Source organism: Ambystoma mexicanum, chromosome 5p, assembly GCF_040938575.1.
Source record: "Ambystoma mexicanum isolate Mex_15411 chromosome 5p, UKY_AmexF1_1, whole genome shotgun sequence".
Taxonomy (NCBI): domain Eukaryota; kingdom Metazoa; phylum Chordata; class Amphibia; order Caudata; family Ambystomatidae; genus Ambystoma; species Ambystoma mexicanum.
In genome coordinates this window covers 272,367,143-272,394,496 of record NC_090930.1, presented here as the reverse complement: position 1 = coordinate 272,394,496, position 27,354 = coordinate 272,367,143, and the positions used below count along the sequence as shown (strand labels likewise).

At 42.8% G+C, this 27,354-nt stretch overlaps 1 protein-coding gene across 1 annotated transcript in view; it reads left to right on the top strand.

Moving 5' to 3' along the window:
• The window catches only part of LOC138480894 (transcriptional regulator Kaiso-like), a 307,074-nt gene extending 279,942 nt beyond the window's left edge, over positions 1 to 27,132 (top strand). Inside the window, exon 2 of the mRNA XM_069612687.1 lies at positions 24,306 to 27,132. Within this exon, the coding sequence (XP_069468788.1) occupies positions 24,308 to 26,281 (1,974 nt within the window). The 5' untranslated portion in view covers positions 24,306 to 24,307 and the 3' untranslated portion in view covers positions 26,282 to 27,132. The remainder of the gene's footprint in view (positions 1 to 24,305) is intronic.
• Positions 27,133 to 27,354: the final 222 nt, after the last annotated feature.

The following is a 27,354-nucleotide window of genomic DNA, read 5'->3' as shown; positions in this document are numbered from 1 at the left end:
GAGGAGTAAATTAAAGAAACATCTGGCTGCTAACAGAAACCCATGCACAATACAACGAAGTGTTGCCGCTGGGGGTACCACACTAAATACTGACATGGAGACTGCAAAGGGTACCGCTGCAGAATCTGGAACTAATACAACTGTGAACCATTCAAACAGCAAACTCATGCAACTTATATACGGAAACCAGCACATCTCAAATCAACTTGATATTCTGTCACAAAGTGTGGCTCTTATCAGGCAAGACATGGAAAAGCTACGAGACGGGGCAACAAAAGTTGAACAACGCGTGTACTTGGTAGAGGATACACTCACTACTACAGCACAAGTTCTGCGACAGACTTCAGTCGTGCTTACTCTGTGTGAAAGACTGACATGCCCTGGGATCTCCTTTGTGCAACCAGCTGGTGCATACACCCTTAAGGATTTGAAAACTGCCTTAAAACTGAAGTTGGGCGCGTAGCGCTTGTGCGCGAGTTCGGCGACATAGTTCAGTCATGCTTCAAACAGGCTGAGGTGTGGCTGCTGTGTTACGATGTTCGTGTTTCTCTGGTCCAGTAACATGGTTTTGTCTCCCGTGGAATGCCGCTTATAATTTTACCTATGGTACATATGGAAACAGGAGAGCCGGGCACTCATAGACAGTTAAGATTCCACAAGTCATCATCATCGCCAAAGCCTTTGGAACCGATGGCGAATTTGACTTCCCCTTTGATATGTAAAGATGACTATTTATCACAACTTTTGCAAGTAACAGGTCCCCCCCTGTCAATTAATGTTGTCAACAAGCTCGGACTTAACAGTTGCTGAACTATTGGAAGCAGACTTTGTGTTTTGTCGATCCAGTGGAAAGTACGAACAAGGCACATTCTCTATGTCCAACAGTTGAGACAGCCAGCCTGAGGGTGGAGGGGTATGTGCCTGTGACAGGGTCTCTGAGCAAGCTAGGGGAACTTAATCTGGAGACTCCCTTTATACTGACTGCTGATCTGAGCCTAGTGATTGCAGGGGGGAGTCCGCAAAAACGTGCTAATTGCGACCTGGAAAAGGAAACTCTGTCCTCTGTTCTGGCAGCGAGGCTCTCTCGCAACATTGCTGAGATCAAATTCAGAATGTAACGAAAGTCGGTGGGGGCAGCTGCTTGCTCGCCTTTACTGGCACGTACATGAAGATCTCTTTTGAACAAACCAGCCTCTCCTGAACAGGTATATCCTGCACCATCATCACGATCAGAAGCAGACATGATTGCATCACTAAAACCCTTAATTTTAAACCTAGGCTGTAAACTACCTGTGGCCTCTGAGATTGATCCACGGAATGCCTCTATTTCTTCCTTGGATGTGTCATCTACAAATGGGTCTATGTTCTCACCTATTTTGAATACACATGCTCCACAGTATTCAGCCACGGTGGCTTTTCAATCACAATTAACATAATGTCCTCCCTGACCATTTCTTTGGCCCCTTTTTTGAAAATGTACGAGACCTTGAATGACAATTTTACGGACCAAGCCACGCTAATGGCTATGATCCATTCTAAACAAATTTGTCTCGAGTTATTTATCTCAGCAGTACAAATGAGGCTAGATCATGAGGCTAAAACTTCGCCACAGTGGCTGGGGAGATTGTGATTTGGCGCGAGGCGAAGGTGCCGATAATTCCCTTATGTTGGACGCGATTCTCGAATCGTTTCAATGGACATGATCTATGTTTAAAATGCGACCAGCGAGCTGATACACAAATAAGGTAAATCCTGTCCATTCTCATGGTAATCTTGATGTGGAACAGCCTCATACACTTGCAGACCTAGAAGGTGAAACACACCAACCAGGCTCCTCTCAGTTAAACTGGATTAATCACTTGCCGCAGTTGATTCCAAGCAATGCTACTAATGAAAGCAGCAACAGTATTATTGTAGCTTCTCTGCAGGAAGTCGTCCAGGGGAATAATGATAAATCAGCGGGTCAAGCTAAACATATAACTATTTTAATAGCGGAACCTGTGGCGCGAGAGCAGCAACACATAACTAAAAGGGTTTTCCTATTTTTGTTTAACGGAAAAAGCAAGGAGATTCCTCCAGCTTGATCAATGACAGGGAGAAAAATATAAATAAAGCAAAAAACATTGACATGGAAAAATAAGCAAATCTAAAAACTCCAGAGCTTTTTGGCGGAACCTGAGAACTCCCTCACCGTTGGAAAAAGATGTGATAAAATAACATGTTCATGAGGGTAGAGTACCAGCCTGTGCCAGAAGCAAGGAAAAAAGAGACTAGAGACACAAGTGACACATAAAGCCCCTGTGCTGGATGGGAAGGATATAGATCTCTACAAATCGGGTGGGGATCAAGTGGTGTTTTTGAATATGTCAACTTAATCATATGATGAGGACGACGTGGTGGGCATGGGAATACAGAGAGTGAATTTGCCATGTTGCCCACAAAAGAAATACATAATCAAGAAAGGAGAGGCCACCTAACATCTTCCCAAGGTCGAACGTGTATTCCAGCAAGGGATATTGTTTAATTTTAAACCTTGGTACAACAACGGGAGGCAGCTAACATAAAATACTAAGCCAAAGAGCATGCTGTTGAATTGAGACAAAAAATTGACGGTGTGGCTCTGCGAAACAACTCAGTTAACCAATGGAATTACTGTAACATTGGAAAGACTGTGCCCTGCCGACGATTAATTAATCCTAAACCATAGGAATGTTTTACAACTGTTCCACCATATTCCTAACCTGCGGCTCATAGTTTCGGAAGACATTCAGGTGTTTGAATTTGTGAGTGACTCATGAATGGATTGGTTTAGACTCCACTTGAAAACAAATGCTGGTAAAACTATGCTTTTGGCTGCTTCTGCGGCCTTCTTGCCAATGGGGGTTGAATTGAGAAAATATGCAATAGCACACCAGGTTCAGTCTAATTTGAATAAAGAGAAATGTCACTAAACCACAAGCATTAAAAAAGTTGGGTGTGGATCTGCAAAGAAACATGGGGCATCCTCTTAGTAGGAAAGAAAAATTCCATGAATTATCTGGAATGGTGTGATAAAGATTCTAAGCTCTTAGGCCAAAGCCATGGTCTATTAAGAGTGACATTTTCAAGTGGTATTGGCCAAGATAGGAAAGTTATCAAAGAGTTGGATTGTCCCCAGCAATTGAGCAAGATGATTGGACCTGGGTAGTTGGGGCCATAGTAGCCACCAACAATAAATGGATCAAGATTGAGGATGGTGGTGGTGACGTGGTAGTGTTGTCTTGGAACACAAGGGGGTTTTGTCTATTTGTTTAATGATTAGCAATTGGATATGGCTTGTTATGACATCTTATGCCTATAGGAAACCTGGCTGCAGCGTAGTTCTGTGTGTGATGGTTTTTCAGTATATTTAAATTTGGCGATGAAGGGTGAAAGGGGAAGACCCTCCTCGGGTCTGGTTACTTTGATAAGAAATGGACAGGGTTGGTCTCTAATAGAGACAAAAAACCCAAACTTATTCATACAAATGTTGCTACTGAATTTTGCCCAGGGCGAACCCCAATATTATGGTGCTATTTAACTTGCATTGGAACTTGGTATCGACTATTTCAAACATCTTTGTTGAATGTATGGGAGACCAGATGGATGAAGCCTATATTTGATTCTGTAATCAATTTCTTTTTATCATTTGTTGGGATTTAAACATAAGATGTTTGGACGATTTGGATAATCCCCTTTCTCTTCATGAATGTACCACCTTTCCTGCCCAATTATGGGCGACTCTATGGATGAGGGAATTAAGAAATCGAGATGTTCATATGTTGAATGGTCAGAAAAGGAGTAATATTCCAGGAAGAGCTACCTGGGTACAGGGTCCTTCAAAGGCCTGCCTTGATTATTTCTTTGTCTCTGAGGCACTTGCTTATAAACTCAAACTGCTCTCAGTGCTGCCAATGAAGAATAGTGACCTTAGTCTCTTGAGAATTACATGGAAGAGAAGCCCAGAATCAGTCTACCGTAATAATCTGTATTATAACCAGGGAAGAAATAGCCACATAATGTACCTATAATTCTTACTAATTACAAGGAGAATTTAAACGGGAAGCCTGACTTAGAGAATGAATCTATTCTCTTGCTTTTTGCAGAGGTTAATACGACACAGAAGAAACCAGAGTTCCACTCGAAACATGTCTACAATGCAGAACTGGTTAAATAGAGGGAAACGTCTGCGAAGCAACATTAGAAATGTAAGGTGACAATCGGGGATTAATAACTTCGCAAATTAGACAAAGGAAACAGAAATGCAAAAATATGTTAATTTCATTCAAAATTATAAGATGCTAACAGGAGGCTGAGCGGATGCCTGGCACAATTTGTAAAAATAAATGCTTGTTCTGTCTGGCATATCCTGAATAATAATATATCCATACAATCCTCCCTTCTATTAAATGGAGTACCTGAAGAGGGTTGGGTTATCCACTTTAATACTCTTGATGCTTCTAATCATTCTTACAAGAAGGGAGAGGGTGAGGGTTTCATTGGATGAATGATCTTTTTTTTATTTGAACCAGACGCTATTGAAAGATTAATCATTGGTTTAAACTCCTCATGGGCACCCTGCCCCGATGGACTCACTAATAATATGCTTAAGCAGGCTCCTGAGATGTGGGCACATTTTATTGTGCTACTGTTCTAGCAGGTGATGAGAGCAAAGGAGTTTCCGACCTCTTGAAAGTCAGCAATAATGATTCTGATTTTCAAGAAAGGAGACAGAGCAAATCCTAAAAAAATTATAGCTCAATAGTACTTTTTGATGTCCTGGGCAAACTCTTTGCCTCGGTGCTATTAATGCATTTGATTACATGGGCAAGGGAGGCTGACCGCTTTGATCCCCGTCAGGTGGGTTTTGTTAACGGTTCGGGATTCACCTGAATTTACATTTGCTAAATATTAAAGCTTAAAGCTATCAAGGGCAGTACAAAACTATTTTTGGCCTTTATAGACCTGGAACAAGCCTTTGATGGCGTAGGTAGAGAGAATCTTTGGAGGAAATTGCCTGCTTGGTACTGTCCGAGAAACGTGCTGAATGCAATCAAAGCCCTATATTCAGACACCACGATGCAAGTCCATTTAAACTTGAAGGGATTGCGATCTCAAAAAATGATGACCCATAGGGGTCTCAAGCAAGGCTGTCCTTTTGGCTCCTGTTTTAGTGAATTTATATCTATCAGACATGAACATCACATTAGAGAAAGCCAAGGCTTTTCTCCCTATAATCAATGGGAAAATGGTGCCTCGGATGCTCCATGTGGATGATTTGGTACTTATAGACCAAACACCCATACGTCTACAATGCAGCTTGCCATTATTACGTGATTATCTGTCAGCCAATGGTTTAAGGATAAATGCAAAGAAGTCAAAAATATTGACTTTTGCTTCGCTGAGAGGAAAGCAAGAAACAGACTTTAAATGGTATGTGGGCTTTGAACATCTGTAACAAGTCCAGACAATGCTATGTCTAGGGATATGCAAAAACAGAGGCTTAAATGAGAACCCGGGGGTCTTAGAAATCGAAGGTGAAGAGTCTGGCTGTCCAAGGATTTGTTATGCATAGGAGATTTGGCAAGTTTACTATGCTTCCCATATTGACCTTCTACAAAAAGGATGTGGTTCCATGCTTGACCTATGGCGTGGAGTCTGGTCTAAATTTGTCAAGGCAAATTTGGGATGTCTTGGAAGGTGCCTTTTGGAGGAGGGGTCTGCCCAGGTACCTTCAGTTTGCATCAATTAAGTATGAATTGGGCCTTCACTCCTTATATTCAATGACTTTGTGGAAGTCTTTGTCTTTTGCCCGAAAGAGCGCCATGACGGATTTTCTCCCTCCATTTCAAGTTCCAAGAGATTTAGGCATCAATTAAAGGTTTTGACCTTTTGAAACTTGGAGATTGAAATGTCTGAATTGTCTAAGGGCGCTTGAAACTTAGAGGTGTTAATAGCAAACCCTGACGCAGTTAATGGCAAACTCAGATGCCAAGACTGGATTGATACACACACAAAGAGACAGTTATAAACAGTCTCTGGATCTTGGTTTAAAGAGTTGAGCCCTTAATGACATACCTCAATGTTATGTTCCCTAGCCCTTCTCAGACTCAATTCCTACTCATGCACCTGAATCTATATCTGACTAAAGAAGTGCTGTTTAGTCGCAGGCAAGGGTTGTCGAAAGATACTGGTTGTAGATTCTGCCTTGAAGAGGGAATTTCTGAGTTTTTGAAACGTGCTAACCACCTGCCCGGCATTAACTTCCTTGAGAATATTATATCTTTATATCTGGGGAGATTTGTGGAGAATGTTAAAACGCTAACGAGGGAAGAATGGAGGAATATGTTTCAAATGGGCGAAAACCCAAAAAAAAAGTTTTTAAAGAGCAATAATAAAGTTAAGGGTATAGTACTGAGGAGGATGTTAAAGGCGAGTGTCTGGTCTTGGAGGTATTGTGTTTTAAAGATGAACTGTGGTGTAAGATCTTCACATGTAATAAGAAATTGTAAGGTTGTAGTATTGAGGAGGATGTTAAAATTATGTTTTTATTATTGGATGAATTGTGTTTTTAGATGTGAGTGAACTGTGTTTTAAGATGTTTATATAAAAACCAAACATTTAAAAAAAAAGTTATCAAAGTGTGTTGTGATGTGATTTAGGTTATGAATGGATGCAGGCCAGTCTAGGATGCATGAGGTCAGAGTGAATGATGGAGTTAGAGAATGTTACGTTCCACCAGAGGAAGTTGTAAAATGTAGCCTGGGTGGTGGGAGCCAGTGAATTCCTGTCTTAAGATCTTATGGACTTCACTGTAACTGAATAAAGTTGCTTAGAGGCTACTTATCTGCAGCGTCCACAAGACCTCTTTAATAACATAATGCTACAAAATCATCACTTTTCTCTGCTGCAGCATGAAGTAACTGATTTGGAAGACCGCTCTCGATGGAACTATGTATGGCATATGTACTTAGCGGAGGGCATGCATAAAGATGGTATGGGAACATTTCTTGAAGCTTTTCTTCCTAATCTGTTACCAGCTACAGAGGAGTTGTGTGGTCTGGTAATAGAGCCCACTGGATCCCGTGGGGCACCCCCAAGGATCATCATTAAGTTTATTTATAAAGCACTCATACCCATGGTTTAAAATTCCTTGGCTATCAAGACGAGGTAAACATTCTTACTGCAGCAAGAAAGCATGGCACTATTATATAAATTGGCTTCTGGTTATCACTTTATCCATTCTACAGTGCTACAGTGTTGCAACACAGAAACAGACTTATAACGGAGGAAACCTGAAGTATGCGCTGCTGCCTCCGGCCAGACTAAGTGTTGCTGCTGATGGAAAAAGGCACAGTTTTGCAGATCCAAGCTCCACTGTGCAATATATTGAAGCACTCCCAAAATACTATCTTGGCACCATTTACAAATCTAAGCATAAGCAAATTTCAACTGGTGGTGATGGTCACACTTGAACTGTTGTATAGGTGGAGGGGATGGCGGCTATCTACAGAACGACTGGATTAATATTACAACCCCTCAAAACCTACCCCCTTTAGGTGCCCACACTGTAACCCCACTTGCCGTTTGACTTGAGCGGGTAATGGAAGTACTGGGCCCTTTGTTTTGATTGTTACCTTGAATATTGAGGAAAGCTCGGATCGAGGCTCTTAAAGCCACTAAGAAGCCCTTGTTGCTTCCAAAATTGGGATATGGAAGCACAGAAGTGGATGATTGTATTACGTTTGTTTGGTTCAGTAGACCAGCATTTTTCTGCATTCGTAAAATGAGAATCTTTATTTGTATTTCATCAGTGGGTTGCAGGTATAAAAACCAAGAATGGTTAATAACTTTATATTCTTTTACATGGAATCTTACGGGCATTAATGAGTGATGTAGTCGTGCTTCATAAGGGGAACTTAATATTAAAAAGGCATTATGTAAAGTCAGTCATGCTACATGAAACACAAATTCACAAAGCACAGAGCAAAATGAAATGTCAATTTTCTTTCTTTTCCTTCTCATCTGCTGCTGGGGGGGTGGCAATTTGTTACGTTCCCTTGGTCCCTGCGGAGTCGTTGGGGCACGGTTGCAGCCCTCCCGGGGGTGAGGTCGCTCAGGTCCCACTTCGCCTTCTGTGCTTATGTGGTGACTGGTGGTTACAGGTGATGCTGCTCGGGACTGCTCCTGCATGGATAATAGGGGGTGTGAGTATGCCAGCTTGTGAGCCTGATCCTCTCCCAGACCCCTTCTCACAAACTGCAGTACCCGTGGGATGCGCTGCCCCTAGAAAGCTCACCTGTTGATTAGCTTTGGCGAGCACTACGTCCTGCTGCTTCTGGCAGGGGCGCTTGTATGATCTGGTCCAAGTTCCTTCACTGAACCCTTGCATGTGGTAGTCCTGTCCAGCTGCGACTAAGCCACTATACTTCAGGTAAGAGGTAAGTGTTCCTGTTTGCCTTTGTCTTTCCTCGTCTGTTTTTGTTGAATTGTATAGTTTGTCTTGTATTGCTGTCCGTTCCACTTTTGATGTTGGCTCTTTTGCTTACTTCCCTTCCAGGTGATGTTGCCGGGCCGGCAGAAGCTGCGGAGCTCGGGGCGGAAGCCAGAGGAAACGAGGAACGAAGCTGCAGCGGTACAGTAACTGGTAAATTGTTAACTAAGCGGCGCGCGGGTTCAGATGTGGCACGGTCCGAGTAAGTATATTCTAACCTTGTCTTTCTTCTTCATAGAGTCCGAGTTCGTGGCTGCGGAGCGCGGTGCAGCGGCGTCGGGATCAAGATCACTGGATGTCAGGAGATGAGTTGCAGATGAAGCGATGTAGCACCGGTTTCCTGGAGATGAGTATGCAGGAAAATGCCTGGTTTCAAAGGTAAGTAAACTGGTCCAAGCGGTGGTGAGCGTCACGTTGCATGAGAGTGCACTGTAACGCTAAGCACCAGCCTTAAGGATGGAGCAGCTTATATAGCTGAGCTTCTGAAGCCACGTCCACCAGGTTCAGCCTGCCAGCCATACCCAGCACCTGAAGACCAGGCCTAGGGAGCCACGCCCAATGAATCAGCACATGGGGATGTTCTCTGGAATAGAGGCTTTCAGCACCTGGAAAGTTATTGTAAAATGAAAGCACTCCTGCACTGAAATAAAGTGTTCCTGCTCACATTTCTATATGAGCCTGGCACCAAAGGCACCAGGACTGAGTCCAGCCAGGGCCCCTGTGTTTGAGTCCCAAAGGGACATAAGTGAGTCAAGTGACCCATTGCCCCCATCACTAGATGGTGTGTTTTTTGTGTTCTGGGGCCTGTGGCCATGACACAATTTAGAAGGCTCCAGAAATTCCCATTCGAACCTGACAAGCAACATACCAATGATTTGGGTAAATTTGTAGGTATAAGAGGCACGCTGAGTGGGGATAAGTTATTTTTACTTAATGGATACTGAAGTCACATCCTAAATGCTCAGATCAGAAAAAATAAAACCTACTAGGGAAAAAAAAGGCCAAGAGAGTCTTGCAAGGATAACATGTTTTAATTATACAAAAATAGGCATGCCGGCATGCCAGCAAAGGATTCTGCTGACCAAGAATGTTCTGCCCAAAAAGGGTGCAAGCAGAAACTTAAAAGGGGGCACAGTGTCATTCATGTACAATAAAAACCTGCACGGCTGGTTGGTGCGACCCTATGCAGGGTCAGCCTGCCCCATATGGGATGCCAGGCTATTGGCTCCAGCCCCATCTGTCCATCTTCCATCACATGGGGTTAGCTGGGCTTATCGTCTCTAGGGAACCAAGGTCGAAAAGACAGTTACTTTAGTCTAACAGTGCTACTCTATCATTACACAGGCCACCTGGCATGATCATTGACTGGTACAGGGGGAGGCTCGAGGTCACTGTGACCTGCATACATTTCACTCATCCGAATTGTGTCGTCCGGCTTTCAAGACTCCCGCCGTCGCTTTTGAACTATAATTTATCCCTCCTTGCACCTCGAATTCCAAATCATGTTATTTAAAATAACAATAGGGTGATCATTTGCTTAGATCTTTTATGGTTGGCTGGTTTATGGTCAGGGGCTTGGGGTCAGCTGCTATCTCAGAATTCAGGGGTCTTCATATTCAGATAGTTGTAGGGGCTAGTTGGCTGGGTGGAGGTCGGAGGCTTGCTCTGGCCTGTTGTGATAATATGTGCAGCAAAGCGCCCAGCACTGTCTAGTGGCTTTGCAGGTTACATTCTTTCTCGGGATAAATATATTGGCAACATTTTTAGCACAAAGGAGGGTTTTGTGAAAATTAGCAGTGCAGGTCACTCTCTCAACAACGATTGGGCCTATTCGAGTTTCTTCATCAGGTTTACGGCCTGTGTCGAATGCACTACCATGCAGGCCCTATACTTCTGCCATTGCTACAAAAGGGCATCTGCTTGTATGCACGCACTAAGCCTAAGCATCTAAAAATGTAATCTAATATTATGGCAGTGTGGGGCCCCTTAATATGGCCACCTCCCCCCGGGCACACCACAGGTGTCACAACTGGACCTTCTCGAGTGGAAGCGCCGGCAGCGGCTCAAATACATCAAGATCAAGCAACTCGGTGAACAACACCGCACCAACTAATGCAACCTTCCCGGCACAACCTTTTTTTCAAAGAGGACAAGGCAAAACCAAGAACTAGGGCAGAAGCAACTGGCAGCCACAAGTAGTACATTGGCAAAAGCAATCACCCCGCGTAACCCGCAGCAGAGGACACGGACAAGGATGGACGGGACCGTCAATATAGCAAGCCTGGCCAGACAAGACAACATGAGCCTAGATGACCTAACAGTAGTCCTGGAACCGACACCATGTATTTAAAGCCTCGTCATGAACCTATCCCATTACACACTCACCGGAGACAAGAAAGACCTACTGGAAAAAGGGCTGTCCTCCTTGCCCTCAGGGGAACACGACCCCTTTCAAACACGCATAGAAATAGCTCGACTCATAAGGAAAATACGACTGAAACTGTTCTTCGGATCACTAACAATCACAGGAGAGAAATGTGCAACCAATCTCCGAGGCAAATCCACTTTCTACCCCCCACCTAATGGTATAACACCTGAATCCATCACCTTTGAACGAGCCTTGATAAAGAAACTTGAGGAACTTGAAGGAGAGGAGACACCTGGTTATAAGAACTTCTCCAGAAAGAATAAAATTGCACTACAATCCTTATCAGTGAATGAACTGATTACCATCAAGCCAGCAGACAAAAGGGGAGCAACCGTCATAATGGATACCACAGACTATAGGAATATGGTCCTGGACCTACTGAACGATAATTCGATAATTCAAGTTACAGGCCGCTAGGGACCGATCCCACTGAAGTCATTAGACAACTAATAGTCCCCATCCTTGAAGAAGCCAGTGCAGAAGACCTGATCAGCAACAAGGAATACGATTTCCTGAATCAAAAAACACCAAGGAAACCCGCATTTTATGCGTTACCAAAAGTACACAATGGGAGGTCCCCACCTTGGGCAGACCAATTGTATCCGGCATTGGCTCCATCCTGGAACCCTTGTCTCAATTTGTGGACTTTCTTCAGAAGCCAGAGGTAACCAAGATGAGATCTTGCCTAAAAGACACCACGGCAGTACTAGAACTAATAAAGGATCGACCCTTTGATTCCACATGCAGCCTACTGGTAACTTTGGATATTGAATCCTTATACACTAAGATACCACAGATGGCAATCCTCAGAGTGATTGAAAAGATACTGCAAGACAAAGACCCACCCATACAAACTCTGGTCTCGTTCATCATGCAACTGGCGGAGATCACCCTAACAAAAAAACTTTTTTCTACATGAAAACACCCATTATGATCAGGTCTCTGGAACGGCGATGGGAGCGACTTTTGCGCCTAGCCTCGCACACCTTTATGTTGCCGACTTTGAAGAAAAAAAGATCTATCACCTGAGCAACCTGTGGAAAGCTAAGATTGAACTCTGTCCTGATACATCGATGATGTACTACTTATTTTCTCTGTCAATGAAATAGAACTTTCATCTTTCATGGAATGGCTGAACAAACAAAATCCCTTCTTGAACTTCACAAACACACAGCCAGAGAGCCGTACACTTTCTAGGCCTAAATCTGGAGATAAGAAATGAAACAATTGTAAGTACAGTCTTTAATAAACCATCAGATAGGAACTCGCTCCTGACCTTCAACAGCTACCACCCTGCCAGTTTGAAATACAATCTACCATTTGGACAATTCTTGAGGTACCGCAGAAACTGCGCTAAACTCACAGATTATGAACAGCAATCAACCCACCTAGCTACCAAGCTATTAAACAGAGGATATCCCAAACGCATAGTGAGGCAGGCTCGAAAAAGAGCTAAGAACATACCCAGCGAAGCGACACTTGAACACCATGGAAAACGAAAAGATACCAACGAACAGATTACAGCTGTATTTAGCTTCTCTCCACTAACAAACAGAATCAAAAAGGAGGTCCTAAAACTATGGCCGATCCTCAATGTAGGCGAACATACTCTAGACACACCCAGATTTGCAATGAAAAGGAGGCGGAACCTACGAGATTCCCTGGTACATATGTACAAAGATACTGAACCCAAACTTAACACCCTGAGGAATCTGAGCCCGGCAACAGGACACTCACCCTCCGGCACTTGCAGCGCATGCTCTACTACAAAGAGATCCACCAGCATCGACATAGGATGGCACTATCCGTGGACCAGGAAGGACTTCACTAACTGCAACAGTAGCAACGTAATCTACATCATTACATGTCTCTGTCATAAACGCTATGTGTGCATGACCACGCTTCCCATCAAGACCAGACTGGCAGAACACAGATCCTGCATAGGTACGAAGAAAACAACTGCACCAATGGTGGAACATTTTGTTTCGCAGCAACATGACCCATCTGACTTCACATGGTCAATCATTGAAAAAATATCAATCACCAAAAAGGGGAGGCAATATTCATAACCTCCTCTTTAGAAAAGAGCAACTATGGATATTTCACCTCAAAACAGACAAGATAGGCCTCAATGAACCTACCAGCTGGCAAACATTGGCAACCTTATGAGAACCATGGTACCACACACAAGGACTAGTCCATTGACACACCCAGAAGAACGCATAGCTCTCCATGCAACAGAAGGAATAACCAGCTGACACTGGACATGCATCATGCACCATTATCATCTGTGTACCCCCAGAGAAGCAACACAAATTACAAACAATGCATGTTGCACAACCACTACCTGTATGTTCCCACAGAAACAACACGATCTGAAAGCAATGATGCATCATACATTGCCTATTCACAATGCCCATGCAGGCTTCGCCACGTATAACATATGCCAAATGTTTTCCTGTAATCCTTTCTGAAATGTTTTTTGAAATGTGCTTTGAAATGCATTTTCGAAATGTGCTTTGAAATGCTTTTTAAAATGTAGTTGGAATAAGGTTTCCTCACGTGTTCCCGATGTGTTCATTGTGCCAGCATACAGCGATACTTGTGTGGTTACGTGAGGCACTGAGGGAGAACCATAATAGCCCATTATCAAGTGAGCAAGACCCATCTTCGGGCCCTCCCAGATTCTCCAAGATGGCGGTTTTCATCCCACACTTGGGCAGCCATTTTATCTGTCCTGAAGTGACGCCCGGAGCGTCATGGTAACAGATATACACAATCTGGCGAGCCGCTGCATTGAGAATTCACTCGCGGCCCGCCAGATGCAATACACGCCTGAGACGCGAACAGAAGGTAAGCCCTCTGCAGGACCCGGCGCACGCTCTGTCTCTACCCCGCGAGCGGGGTCGAGGGTAAGAGACGCGCTCCCGGGCCAAGACAATGAATAGAACAGACAGGATCGAACAAAGCCGATCCTGCCTTTATGATGTTATTTCAGCATGAGCACACGTTGACAAGCGCGGCTCGTTTTTTAATATAGTGCTAACTCGTGAACTGGTTTTAAATAATATCTAAATGTAGAAAGATGCTCTAAATCTTGTGTTTGATGCATATGACAATAGAATTTGTCCTGTCCTTGGCCCCTAGGTAACAGGCTGCCACGTCCACCGTGTACCCACCCACCATCCATCCCAGAAAGTACCAAGCTACTACTAAACATGGAGAGGGTAAGACATAAATCCTCTGTGTTAATAGTACCGAGGAAAATGTAGTTTTACTACCATAAGAGAATCTAAAATGGGAAATGTCCCCCCATTTTCTCCCTCCCCCCCGCCTGTCATGCCCACAGGTGTAGAGCAACAACCATTGCAGACCATGCTGCATATTAAGTCAATAAGGCACGCAGGCTGACGCCTTCCACATAGCCCTGAAGAATGTGGTCTATCTACAATATTCCACAGAAACCGGTCGGCTTCAGACCACTCTAACCTAGTGCAAACCAACAACCTCACAGTTTAAGACTGTTCTTGTGTCCCTTTTCGGTTGGTGGCGGCCATGAAAAACATGTTAAAAAAATGGCCACCATCATCTGAAAAGGGACCTAGTCCCTTTCTTATTTTTGTTTACATTTTTTTTCTTCCTCAGCCGGGGGCGGTGCAGGCAGATTCGTGCCCCGGAAAGGCGAATTCTGATGGGTCAAACCGCCTTTCCCATGTGCAAATATATTTTAAACACGTGATTAGACAGCTCTAAAAGCACAGGTACAGATTTGGGTCCAGTGGCTAAAACACTCCTGCAGATACTGGACATTTTTCAATTTTGTGACCTCTGGAGAAACCAGCATCCAAGACAAAAGGGTTTTTCATATTGGTCTCAAATACATCATTCTTTTTCAGAAATATATATGATTTTCATCCATTTGTCATTTATACACACAGTGCAACATTCCGAATATCTAGAGGGATCACTGTCCTACTACTTCCTGCTTCAGGTACACTTTAGGCTCCGTAAGGTTGCTAATCCAATATAGGCCTGGAGGCTTCAATCCTCCACATGGCACGAAAGGAAATAAATACATTTTTTGCAGAAAAAAGGCAGAGTTGATTCCAGCAGGGTGATATAGGAATCTTCTGAAGTCACTATTCAGAGGTGTCTGATGCCCAAATCATGGGGGATATGCTATATTCTCAATAATGAAATTATTGAATTAGAAAACCCAGTTAAAATTCTTGATGGACTCCACCACACCGACCACCAAACAACTAATGGAAACCTGCATTAAAATAAACTTGGCCGGGGAAACACAAAGAGAATTTGAATACAGTAAGTTCACTAAGTTTCAACATGAATTTGGTGACCAAGCTGACAAAACAATTGCTTCAAAAACACAGGATAGGAAACCCATCACCCACATAGAAAAGGCATATGGGATGTAGAGAAACCCCTCAATGCTCAAACCTGAAAAAATACTACCCATTAGGGAAAAAGGCCCTGCACACCTCTTGCAAGGAGAACAAAGTTTTATTTCCACAAAAATAGAAGGTGCATCAGCAAAGCACTCTGCTGCCACGGAACGTTCTGATGAAAAAAAAAGGCACAAACGACATTATAAAGGCACAAATCATCATCAGTGACTCAATTACATAATGTACAAATTCACGTGGCTGGTTGGTCGAGACCCTATACATAGATACCTGCTCCATAGGGGATGCCAGGCCATTTATCCCAGCCTCTTCTGTCCATCTTCTTCCATATGGGCTCTTCTTCCCGTGTCACGGTACAAGGCGGCGTCTAATTGACAATTATGTTCAGAAAAACATTACTAGTTCTATCTCTCTCCTTACGTACACCTGGTACTGCAGACAAGGGATAAGGGGTAGTTCGAGGTCATTGCTTTGGATGAATTATGGCTCGATTCCAGACACGTTGGCATCCCACCAGGGCTCCCCACCTTCATTTTAGCTATGTGATTTTAACCCCCCCGGCACCTCACCGCACAAATCACGCAACCTCTGGTGAAGGCAACTAATCCCTGGTTTCAAATCTTTCATGATCGATTGGGAGTTTAACAGTTTTATGGTTGGTCGTCTGGGATTGACCTGTACCATGGAATGCAGGGGGTCTTGGGATGGAGGCCTCTAAGTCCCATCACTTGGAGCTTGGACGTGAACAGTCAGAGGTTTTTGCCCTTTTCGTGGGATCGCTGTTCACAGAGAGCGCTCAACCCCTTTGTGGCCTTGCAGGACGCATTCCTTCTGGGATACGAACACTGGCAACATGAGACAATAGGAGGTGTATGATTTCCTGCAGCTCTGGCCTTTCTCACTGGAGTCCATGCTACAACCTATTCCTGCATGCAATCACCTACCTTCCCATGTGTACCTTGGGGCATGCAGCCCTAACTGCAGCGCAACGTTAGGCCTCGATTGTAAGATGGCTACTGTTTTATCCAAGATGGTGTTTGGTCCCCCATGTATACGAGTGTAGAAAAATACACTGCCTTCAACGCATAATGGTCCCTACCACAACCACCACCTCAACCCCCTTTACCCGCCCCAAACCCCTACTGCACAGACCCAGGCCTTTGCCTCATCTGATAGTACTGGGGGGTTGGGGCGAGTGTCCCCCCTTCCCAACAGTGAATCTCACTAAGCACCCCCAATTAATAAATGCATTTCAAAAAATGCTATTCTGACTTCTATGCTGAGAGGCCTTTTCGAGATGTAGCCGCAACTGGGATGTTTCTGGAAAGCATTACCATACCTTGTTAGAGGCATCAATTACAACGCAAGGCATCCAATGGGCCATACCTCACTTACCACATGGTAAAGCCATAGGCCGGATGGGTTGCCTGGAGAATTTTATCTCATATTTTATGATTTGTTAATTTTGCATCCACAAAATATGTATATTGATGCTTTTGATAGTGGTATTTTACCACCCTTGCTTAGGGAATCAGTGATTATCCTTTCACTAAAGCCAGATAATACAAAAACGATGTTGTTCATATAGACCGATGTCACTTATAAAAACAGATATTAGCCTTTTAAGTAAAATCCTTGAAAATTGGTTGCCGAGAATTGCACCTGTTAATCACAGAATCGCTCTCAATTTGTTTCTTTCTGGGAGAAGCACCTCTCAATTTACGTGGGCTTTTTCTGGTACTAGACTTGTTCAACGCCAATCCTGGTGAATGTGCCTTGGCCAGTCTTCATGCTGAAAAAGCCTTTGATTATGTTAACTGGAATTGTATGTATACAACAAACCCATTGCCAGACCCATTGCCAGAGTGGGAACTAATGTTAGTTCAGACAAATTAGCTATTGAAAGAGATACTAATCGGGGCTGCCTGTTATCGCCCATGCAGTTTTCTTTTATAAGAGAGCAACTTACTATTACATTTAGAACAGACTTTTCTAACTATGTTATATTTGTGGGCAGAATTAATCATCAAATTTCATTCTACTCGGACAATACAATGGTAGACTCTTTTAATGTCAGATTAAAGTTCATACAGTACCCTTTTTTTTTTTTAAACATAGGATGTATTTGGTGCCTGCACAGATGCATAGGTTTGCTCCTGAGTGCCCCAGCATGTGCCCGAGTTGTAAAGCACAAAATGCTCACTTTGTGCACATGGTATGGGACGTGGGGAAACTCAAGTATTGTGGCAACAGATTGTTTCATTCTTAACTGAGTTTTTTTTTTTATTTAGAACGTGCCTAATACCATACCTGAGTTCGGGTTCTAAGCGCAGATCCGGGGATTCGAACTTCCTGCTGTTCTGCGTGGTCTTGCTTCCAAGGTCAGGCGTGGCCTCTGTGCTATCCTCCATTCACATATAAATAAATGGGCTTTGCCCCTAACATCTGAAGTATGTCTGCTGGGCAAGCACCCCAAGAAGAAAGATGATGCTTCAACAGTCGCATTGTTACTTACGAAAAGACGTATAGCTTTGCACTTGAAGAGTTCTTCTCCTCCAGCGTTTGAAGATTGGAAAAATGATTTGGTGAAATGGTAAACAGTAGAGAGGGATCTACCTGTCCACAGTTGAACTGTCTGGTCCATCCCATTATTAATCACACTGATATGTTGGTTAAAATGTCAGGCTATATAAGCCTCTTTTGCAAGTGTATGTTTGTAATTCATTGCGATTTTAATAAATCACAAAAAAACGCAAGGAGCTCCCCATTGTAGCTGCAGAGGCCTCTATTCATGTGCATTATGTAATTATTTCTGGTTTGGTTTGTGATCATTCTTTCTCTCATCAAATACATACTGTGACACTGCCATCTAGGCCTAAATATGTTATTTAGCAGAGAATTAGACCACACCTCAGTCCAGGAATGAAGACCCACCCAATGTTTAGTACTGGCTGTTATTAAAGACAAGGACCTCACTTCAAATATATCTTAGCTCAAACAGAAAACCATACATCATCCTATGGAGCATTGGCAATGAATGTGTTAAGGCTAGTAGTCACAAACATAACCTGAATGTACGTTTTCTGAATTGTACATTTAATTTCAGGCCCCTACAAGGTTGAGCATTGGTAATGGAAAGTAGGCAATGAAATAAAAGTGGAACTATTGTCCTATCTCCAACAAGAGTTAAGCAGCATATGTGCTAACAGTCATAGTTGGGTTCCTCCAAACCACCTTAAAGGATAGTATAAAAAAGATAGTAGCATGCCTACTTTAAACATTCATGATTCCCCATTTAGCGACCAGCACATTGGAACACAATGTTTGATCTTATTGCCCTAGTAATCTCCATCTGCTGACTCTGACTGCTGGGATAAACTGACCAGCATTAAATGGATAGTGAGTCCTTAGTTAAAAAGCCAAATGTCTTGGTGGTCAGCTATCTTCTCAGGGGTGCAGCAGTTGAGAGAGGACTGGTAGGGATATACCATTTGGGCTCTTTATCCTCCTCATCTGTTCTACCTTGCACCAACTTGCTCTGTCCTCCACCATCTCCTGACTTCCACACAAGTGACATTTTGCTCCCTTTTATAGTTCATGGACTTTAAACTGGTGGTTTGGTAAGGGGAGTTCCTGTATTGGCTATCCTGCACCGGGACTACCAGCCGCCCTTCTGCACCTCTTTTGCCTGCGTGCACTAGTGTAGGTACGCTGTCCAGGCGTTCAGTAAGGCTGACTCCTATTTTGCAAGCTTGTACTCCTGTGTGCAAGTGGTAAACATCATGAAGTCTTTGGAAACAGGGTACAACTTCACAGGCTCCTACTATCCATCTTGACGGACCGATGTATGCAAGTGTGAGGTAAGCGAAAGGCATCTTCTCTCAAACCAGTTGGCAATATTTTATGTCTTTGACGCAAACGTCGACAAAGGTGAAATCACAAGATGAAGTAACCAGTAATCCATGTTTTTATGCATTTCACAGTTCCTTCTTCATCTCTGGTCGCTCCTAAATGATGTACCTTTTGGGGGTACCACTTCATAAGGCTGATGATGGACTGTGCAGCATAAGTTTAGTAGATATTGCACCAAGTATTTGGATTTTCTTTTTATTGTGTAGAAGTGCTTTTGATGGTATAATTAGACATGAACTGTGTGCTTAACTCGTACTGATGCCATTTAATACAACTGCTTGGTAAGCCTCCTTAGGTTAAGATGGCAGTGATTGTATCTTGTAATTACTTATTTACCTAATTATATTCAGATCCCCATGTCTGCAATATACCATGACCAAGTCACATGCTGTCACCTGCTTAGCAATGCTGTGCCTGAGTGCATTGTGGCGAGGACCCCCTGACTTACCACCCCATGCCCAGGTTGGCTGCAGGGCCTTGTCACAGTAAACAGGAATATGCTCCTGTCCCTTTAAAGGAAGCTTCCTGTGCGGATTTACCCTTTGAGTCATAAAGACCCCTTTGGTGCTATGAGACCCAAAAGATGCTCCATATCAGGTTAGTGAAAACTACACCCCTCAAAAGAAATTCCGACAAGTCAATCTTACCCTACGTTCAACAGAATCAGGATTGCTGAGGTAACGCACCAGGAAAACACAAGACCTGTAGACATAATGCTGGATGCTACCTACGGGAGCCATCTTCCCCAGGGAAGACTCCAGTTTGGAATCACATGAATGGTGGAGCAATGCCGTTGGGAGCTGCGAGATGTGAGCTTTGTCATGGCAGTTTTCTCTGTGCATGTGCAGGAAATCCTTCCAAAAAAGGCGACCTGGCAATAAGCCATTGGCTGCATTGCTTAGAGACAAGTGACTGGGCTGAAGGAGCAACAACGAAACTTCAGGTTGTTAAGACCTGCCACTCCTATTGTAAGAAATATCATACAGAACATCTCAGTATAGTTATGCATGGGCAGATCCTGTGGGCAGGGCTGGACCACTGTATAATGAACTCTGGGGGTTTCGAATGAGTGAGGGCATTTGGAAGCTTTTTTGGAAAAACGAGAAGTAAGAGGTTCTGCTGTATAAGGCAAAAGGAGGCTGAGAGAGGAGGTCAGAGCAAGTGAATGCTGAGAAGGAGGTGGTGTTAAAGATAGACTTTATCTTTCAGCTATTTCTTTCACCAGTTGCACAATGCTCCATTTAGCACTTGCTATATCTTTGCGACTATTAGTTTCCTCCCTGGGATGTGTGTCATGTACCCAGTAATTGGTCTCACTCTTCTTATGATGTTTCCACCCAATGGGACGCGTAGGTTGAGCCCTTGAAGGATTCTCCCTCTTCTTAGTATTTGACTCTTCACTGGGACGAAGAGGTTGAGTCCCTGAAAGAATCTCACTCTTTTTAGTATTCTGCTCTTTACTGTGACGAGAGGGCTGAGTCCCTGAGAATTGATCACCCTTTTTATGACTTGGTCCTTCACTGGGATGAGCAGGCTGTGTCCCATAAGGTTTCTTACTATTTCTTATCTGGTTATTCACTGGGATGAGTAGGCTGCATCCCTAAGAGTTCCTCACTCATATGACTTGGTTCTTCACTGGAACGAGTAGGGTGACCCCACGAAGACTTCTCACTGTTCGTTTCTCACCATTTAATGCGATGAGTAAGAGTACTTAAATCGGTGTATCATTTGTTCATGGGTAACCGAATTTGGTTATGCCAATCGGTATAAATGCTGCAAACCTTTTATTGACTAAAATGTAGGTTGGACTAAGGCCTAACTTGCCCTATGCTAAGGTGGAATTTCCCTACCTAAAGAAAACTGAGGATAGTCTGTGTCTGGAAGTCCGAAGCAAATGTTTGTCTCTGTCCAAAACCTATACCTGCCCTCACATCTAAATATATACAACGTGTAAGGATGTCAGCAAAATAAGTAGAGTTCAGAGCTTCCTCTAGCTTCTGGCTTATAATGAGCTTTCTCTTCCCCAGGTTCCAGATAGTTCACAAGCCGCAGGGGTTCCAAGTCTTTCAGCGATCTAAAAATAACAGTTCTTAGGACACTTCCCAGTTCTGCTGATATGGTTACCTTTCACCATTTCACATATGAAGTTCAGTTCCTTAACTTCAAATAACCACACAAAAGTTCCTTTGCAATTCAAACAAGCTTTTCTGTGAGTGCTTTCAGTGGCTTTTCCATATAGGAAATATGTTCCATCAACATGTGGTAACAGCTCCAGCTTGACTCATTCACATGAACCACATCGGCTTAGCATTGTATAATGGCTTGGTTTGTCACCATGTATTTGTTGCACTCTTATATTCTCCTGGCTTTGGCCAATGCTTGTTTTCTCATTTCATACAATGCCTTGTCTTCTTTTGACTCTTGCCAATGCTTGTTTTCATATAGCTTCTTGAATTCTCTTGGCTCTTGCCAATGCTTGTTTTCTGATACCATACAAGTCCTTGTTTCACAAACTTTCACCCCGATCGTTTCTCAAAAGTGATTAGCCTTGCTTTCATTCTAATCGTTATTCAAAAAAAATTATTTATTCACATCAATGATAAATGTTTGCATTGCATGTTCGCCTGCCATCCCAGTGTTCCCCTTCTTGATAGACTCAATGGTCGGAGCTTATAGCTTGCTCATCGGGTCTTCTGCCGACCACAAGCTCTTGCTTACCACCTGCCCAGTCTCTCAGCGGCTCTCTGTGGCTTCGCTCACCCAGCGATGCTCCTCCTGCAGCTCAGGATTCCTGCGACTGCTTCACTGGGTCCTACCAGTGTCACTCTCGTTCCGTCACTGGCCTCCAGCGCCCCTCAGCTTTACTTCCTGTTTGCATACACTTTGAATCTTCCAAAGGGTCCTGAGTGCTCTGCCTGTTGCACCGCTTCTCCAGAGAGCTCTACATTCGCCCAGCAGTCCGCAGCACTGCTTCCACAGCTGACTCAATTTCCACAATGTTTCCCGCTTTTAAAGTTCCAGCCACCATGATGGGTTTGAAAAGGACTAGCCTGCTCACTGTTTAAACGGTAGTCCTGCATTACTCTTCCTGGCCTCCTCCTCGTCCCAGTATACAATTGATGTCTGTATTAGTGTGTGTTACTGAAGTGAGAATGTGTTTCACTAGTCTCTTCCTCGTCCCTGTACCAAACAGGGGTTTCATGGGGAAGGCTTTAAAGGAAAAACAGGGAAAGGATTGACAATAACCTATAAAGGCTTGGGGGACAGAGGGCTCATTATGAAAAGGAAATGGGGGATACCATGTCTCACCTAAGGGCGTCCTCTCCACCCAGGTGATCCTCCCTTGCATCACCACTCCCAGGGTCAGGATCCAAGAGCGATGGCCTTTTTCCTAGCCACCCGAGAGGAGGATACATGAGGAAAAGAAGTGAGGACGCCCTCGGGTACCTCACAAGAGATATTTGTCTTCTGTTGACACAACACAATAGCAAATGAGAGAGGTTTCACCAAGGTTTTCGTCAACCGTTTGGTTCTGATTATATCTGAGTGAGATGGAAAGGTAGTGCCTCACTGGAATGGGAGACCTTATCCCCAGGAGCGGAGTTTCTCCCTGTGAGGTCCGATTTACCGCCACCCCTAGGGGAATATTGTGTAGCTGGCTCACCTCCCTAACCTCACAAGGAAAGGATATCCCCTAGGAAGAAGTGACTGAATACTGTGATTCGTCACAGGAGCTAGAAGGAGGAGGAATACCAGTAGGGAGTGAGGTGGCAAGAAAAAGAGTGACAGCAGGGTAGAAGAGGCACAAAAACATGCTGTAGGCTGAAGGCAGAGAGGAGGAGGAGATGTAAAACAGCCAAGTAGAAGCTGGAGGAGTGTGGGTGAGCGAGCAGGCACTGCACAGATGACGGAACCAACCAAACATTGAGTCAAGAAAGAAATGCAGGGGCACCTATACCCCCAAGACAGTTAGTGACTTAGAAACAAAGACATATCCTCGGAGGGGACTACCAGATTGAGCTTTGTGAATCCCAGAGACTTTTGTTATTGGAGTTTTCCCAAACTGAAGCCATCCTGTTAAGGAGTTATATTTATATGATCTTGTCTACTTGTGTAACAAACACAAATTAGGATCTTTAAACCCTACTTCTGTGTCCACCGTGTATTGAGCCTGCTTGGCTTCATGACAACACCCTAATACCCAGCTATGCAAGCCACACTAAGATAGGTTGTGAGTGCCCCATGAAGAAATTATGTGAAATGTAATATTATGAGTAAGTAATGAACATATGCAAATAATGAATGTAAAAAAGAGCTTACAATTGAGGTTTTTATTGTGCCAGTACAAATATTGTTTTTATAATATTTCATTAGAAAGACTCTACGGATTATTTTTTTTATCTTTTTCTGCTTGTTGTGCAATGGAAATTACAGCAATACGAAATTGCAATACTGGGGCTTATTAGGATGATTTACTTTGGGAACTTGGTGCAAACAAACTGGTTTCTCAGCTCTTCTGATAACAAGTGTAACTGCTTCTGATGGCCACTGCCAGAGAGTCATGCAAGCAAGGCTAGGAAACCTTTAACTAACATGTTTGCTTACATGAATCTGAATGCACACCAGTGCTAAGTGCAATTGCCACACACACCACAGTCCCTGTTACTTGTATGAATGTGATTTCTCCTTTGAAGACAGCCCTAGATATTGATCAGATAACATGAAAGTATATTTTTCCAGAGTTCTTCAGTTTTTGGCATGTGTGTCTGTAGGTTTAGAATAGTGTAGTGTGTTAAAATACAGACTTCCAAAAAGGTAATCTGATATGAAGGTGGTTTTCTCGCTACATTGGTAGGATGATGCAACTCATGACAAAATGTACTATTAAGTAGAATGTGCTTCTTACCCAATCAAGAGAGAACCTTTTCTCCTAAGTTTATAACCTGGACACTTTTAAATGAAATATGTGCGCAATACACCTATTTGATCTAAATATTTAATGTACACTTCTTTTCCATCCAATTTATAGGTATGGCAACCCGAAAACTGATTTCAGCCACAGATACGCAGTACTCGGGTGCCCTTTTGTCATCTTTAAATGAGCAACGTATCCATGGAGTCTTTTGTGATGTCACTATTATCGTGGAGGACAAAAAGTTTAGAGCTCACAGAAATATCCTTTCTGCATCAAGTACCTACCTTCACCACCTCTTATCTATGGCCGGTGAAGTGGTTGAACTGAATTTTGTTAAAGCAGAGATCTTTTCAGAAATACTCAACTACATTTACAGCTCCAAAGTTGTTGGTTTCCACTCTGATTTGCTGGAGGAGCTAATTAAGTCTGGAAAATCACTAGGAATTAAGTTCATTGCAGATCTTCACATTCCTTTTTCTCAAATGAAAAGCATGGCAAGTGGTGTCGTGGGTAATGGCATGGACCAAAAGGGCAACAATATTGAAAAGCTTACCACAGATGTACTGATTAAAGACAGTGGTACAGGTGCAAGACATGACACAGCAGATAAATCATCCACTTCCATAGACAAGCCCAATGAAAAAGTTGTGCATTGTGTTGGTAACAGTGAAGGCTCAGATGATGATGATGTAATTTTCTTTTCTGAGCTGGTGCCTCCAAAACGTCCTGTTTCAAATCATTCGGAAATAGCACAAGAGAGGGCCAATCCAGATGGGGTTAATTTGCCCAGCCAACAGATGAACATCAAAAATACCTTTTCTCCTCAAGCTGTGCTTATTCCTAAATCAAAATCTCCCATGAACACTCCTTTCAAATGTGTTACACCATTGCAAACAAATTCTGCATTTGCCAATATATCAAATCCAACTCAAATACAGGCTAGCACTGCCACCTTGAGCTCCTCTCAAAATCCCACATTACCGAACACCATGTCACTACATCAACATCAGCCCAATTCTTCAAATATCAGTTCCATTCATCAGCAGCTCCCTTCTAATAATATTCCTTTAAACAACCCCATGATAATTAGTGATAGCAGTTGCCCCTCTAGCCCAGACATATTAACTAGCTCTCTTGATGTTTGGCCAAATACAAATGCTCAGTATAACGCAACACGTCAGAACCCACAAACCACTTTCAGGCAAGGAGACCTGATGATTAAAAATGCAGATGTCGATCCTGAAAAGAGCAAAGACTGCTCATTAGCTTCAGAAGCAGGGCAACAGCCTGTGTTGGATGCTAAGAAAATCATCACTTTAGAAGATCCATGTGAGAATGGCAGGCAGTCGACTGGTTCCAAAGCTTACACAAATATTGTTGAAGGCACTTGTGATATGATTATATCAATTGACAATGACTCTGAAGACGATGGAGAAGTTGAGCTTCCAAGATCGATGGATGGGTCCCCAGATAGCAAACGTGTAAAAGTGAAGCATGAAGACCACTACCAGCTCATTGATGATGGAAAGGTGTATTATATTTGCATCGAGTGCAACAGATCCTATGCATCTCTAAGAAGTGTGAAGAGACATTTTAATCTTCATTCATGGGAATACAAATATCCTTGTCGTTACTGTGGGAAGGTTTTTCCTTTGGGAGAGTACCGCTCTAAGCATGAAGTCATACATACAGGAGAGAAAAGGTATCAATGTTTGACATGTGGAGAGTGTTTCAGCTGTTACAGGGCTATGTCTGCACATATGAAGTCGGTTCATAGTCAAGACCCATCACGTGACCCCAAGCTTTATCTTCTGCACCCATCCAGGTCGTCGTCATCAAATACACAAAATGCGGATAACAGTAATGCACACCCTTCAAGCAGTTCTCTTGTAATAAATGATGATGGAATTGTTTGTACTGTTGATGTTGAAAATAATGGGACTGCTTCACAAGAAATAACATCTGGTTCCCCATCCAAGCCTATGACTTGGGATGATTTCTTTGTTCAGCCAGGAAAAGAACATTTTGTTAAAGGAAAACCATCTAAGGATAATGCAGAAATTGAGTTTGTAATACCAGAGTTTTACTGAACTGCTCAGGAACTTAAAAGACAAACTAGGAATAGACAAGAGACACTTACTTAGCGTGTGATGCTTACAAATGCAAAACTGAACTTTTAATCTGAAGCAAGCAACGGTACTCTAACACATTTTCAAATGTTGCTTCAAGTGGTCTTTGTAGAAAGATATGTTTGAATTTTTTCTTGAATGTCATCAGACTTTTCAAAGGAGTTTATTTTCCCATTACATTAAGAACAATGAACTGGAAATTACATCTTTAAAATGTACCTATTTTAGAAACCTAATTGAGGAAGGCCAACATATGTTCTTCATAGCAACTGACAAAATTCTGTATCTGAATTTGCTTTTTAAAAACGACTCATTCTAAAGACAAAAGTCTATTCAAATGTTATTGCATGAGTGAAAAGCAGGCGACATTTTTGTTTGTTAATGTTTCTTGTTTGTGTTTTCACTTTAATATTGAGTTTGCAAGGAGGTTGTTGTACATTGAACCGGCAAGAACATGTTTTTGGTTCCTGCATATTGCATATGTTATTAAGTATCTTGTAACAGCTGGTCATATTTTACTATAAGGGCTATGGATAATATGAACATTTCCCTGACAGAGTTCAGATTGTTGGATCAGTCTGATAGATGGAAACAAAAGTTGGACTGTTTTATAAAGTGTAAATACACATGTTTAGTGATTTAATAACCTGGTCGTGTTCAGTGAGTCCACCATTCTTTTTCTTACGTTTAAGAAAACATCATCAATCATAATACAAAAACAGAAATGAAAGCTTAAGCATTACTTTCAAATGGTCATTGTGTAAGTTCATAGCTTCACTATTCCATAATAAAAGTTTTTCTTGTATGCTAAATATGTAAGATCACTTGGTTGCATGGACATAAGTAACATAAACTTAACTTTGAGGAGGTGCAATTTATAGTAGACAAATGCAAAATGGTGTGTGAAGTGGATGTCCATAATTAAGCATTTAATCGGCTATGAAGAATGTTTAGGCAGACTTTCAATGATTTGCTTCTACTGAAAATTCATGTAAACAAGAGTTTAAATGTGAGATTGGCCAGTTTCATTTTCA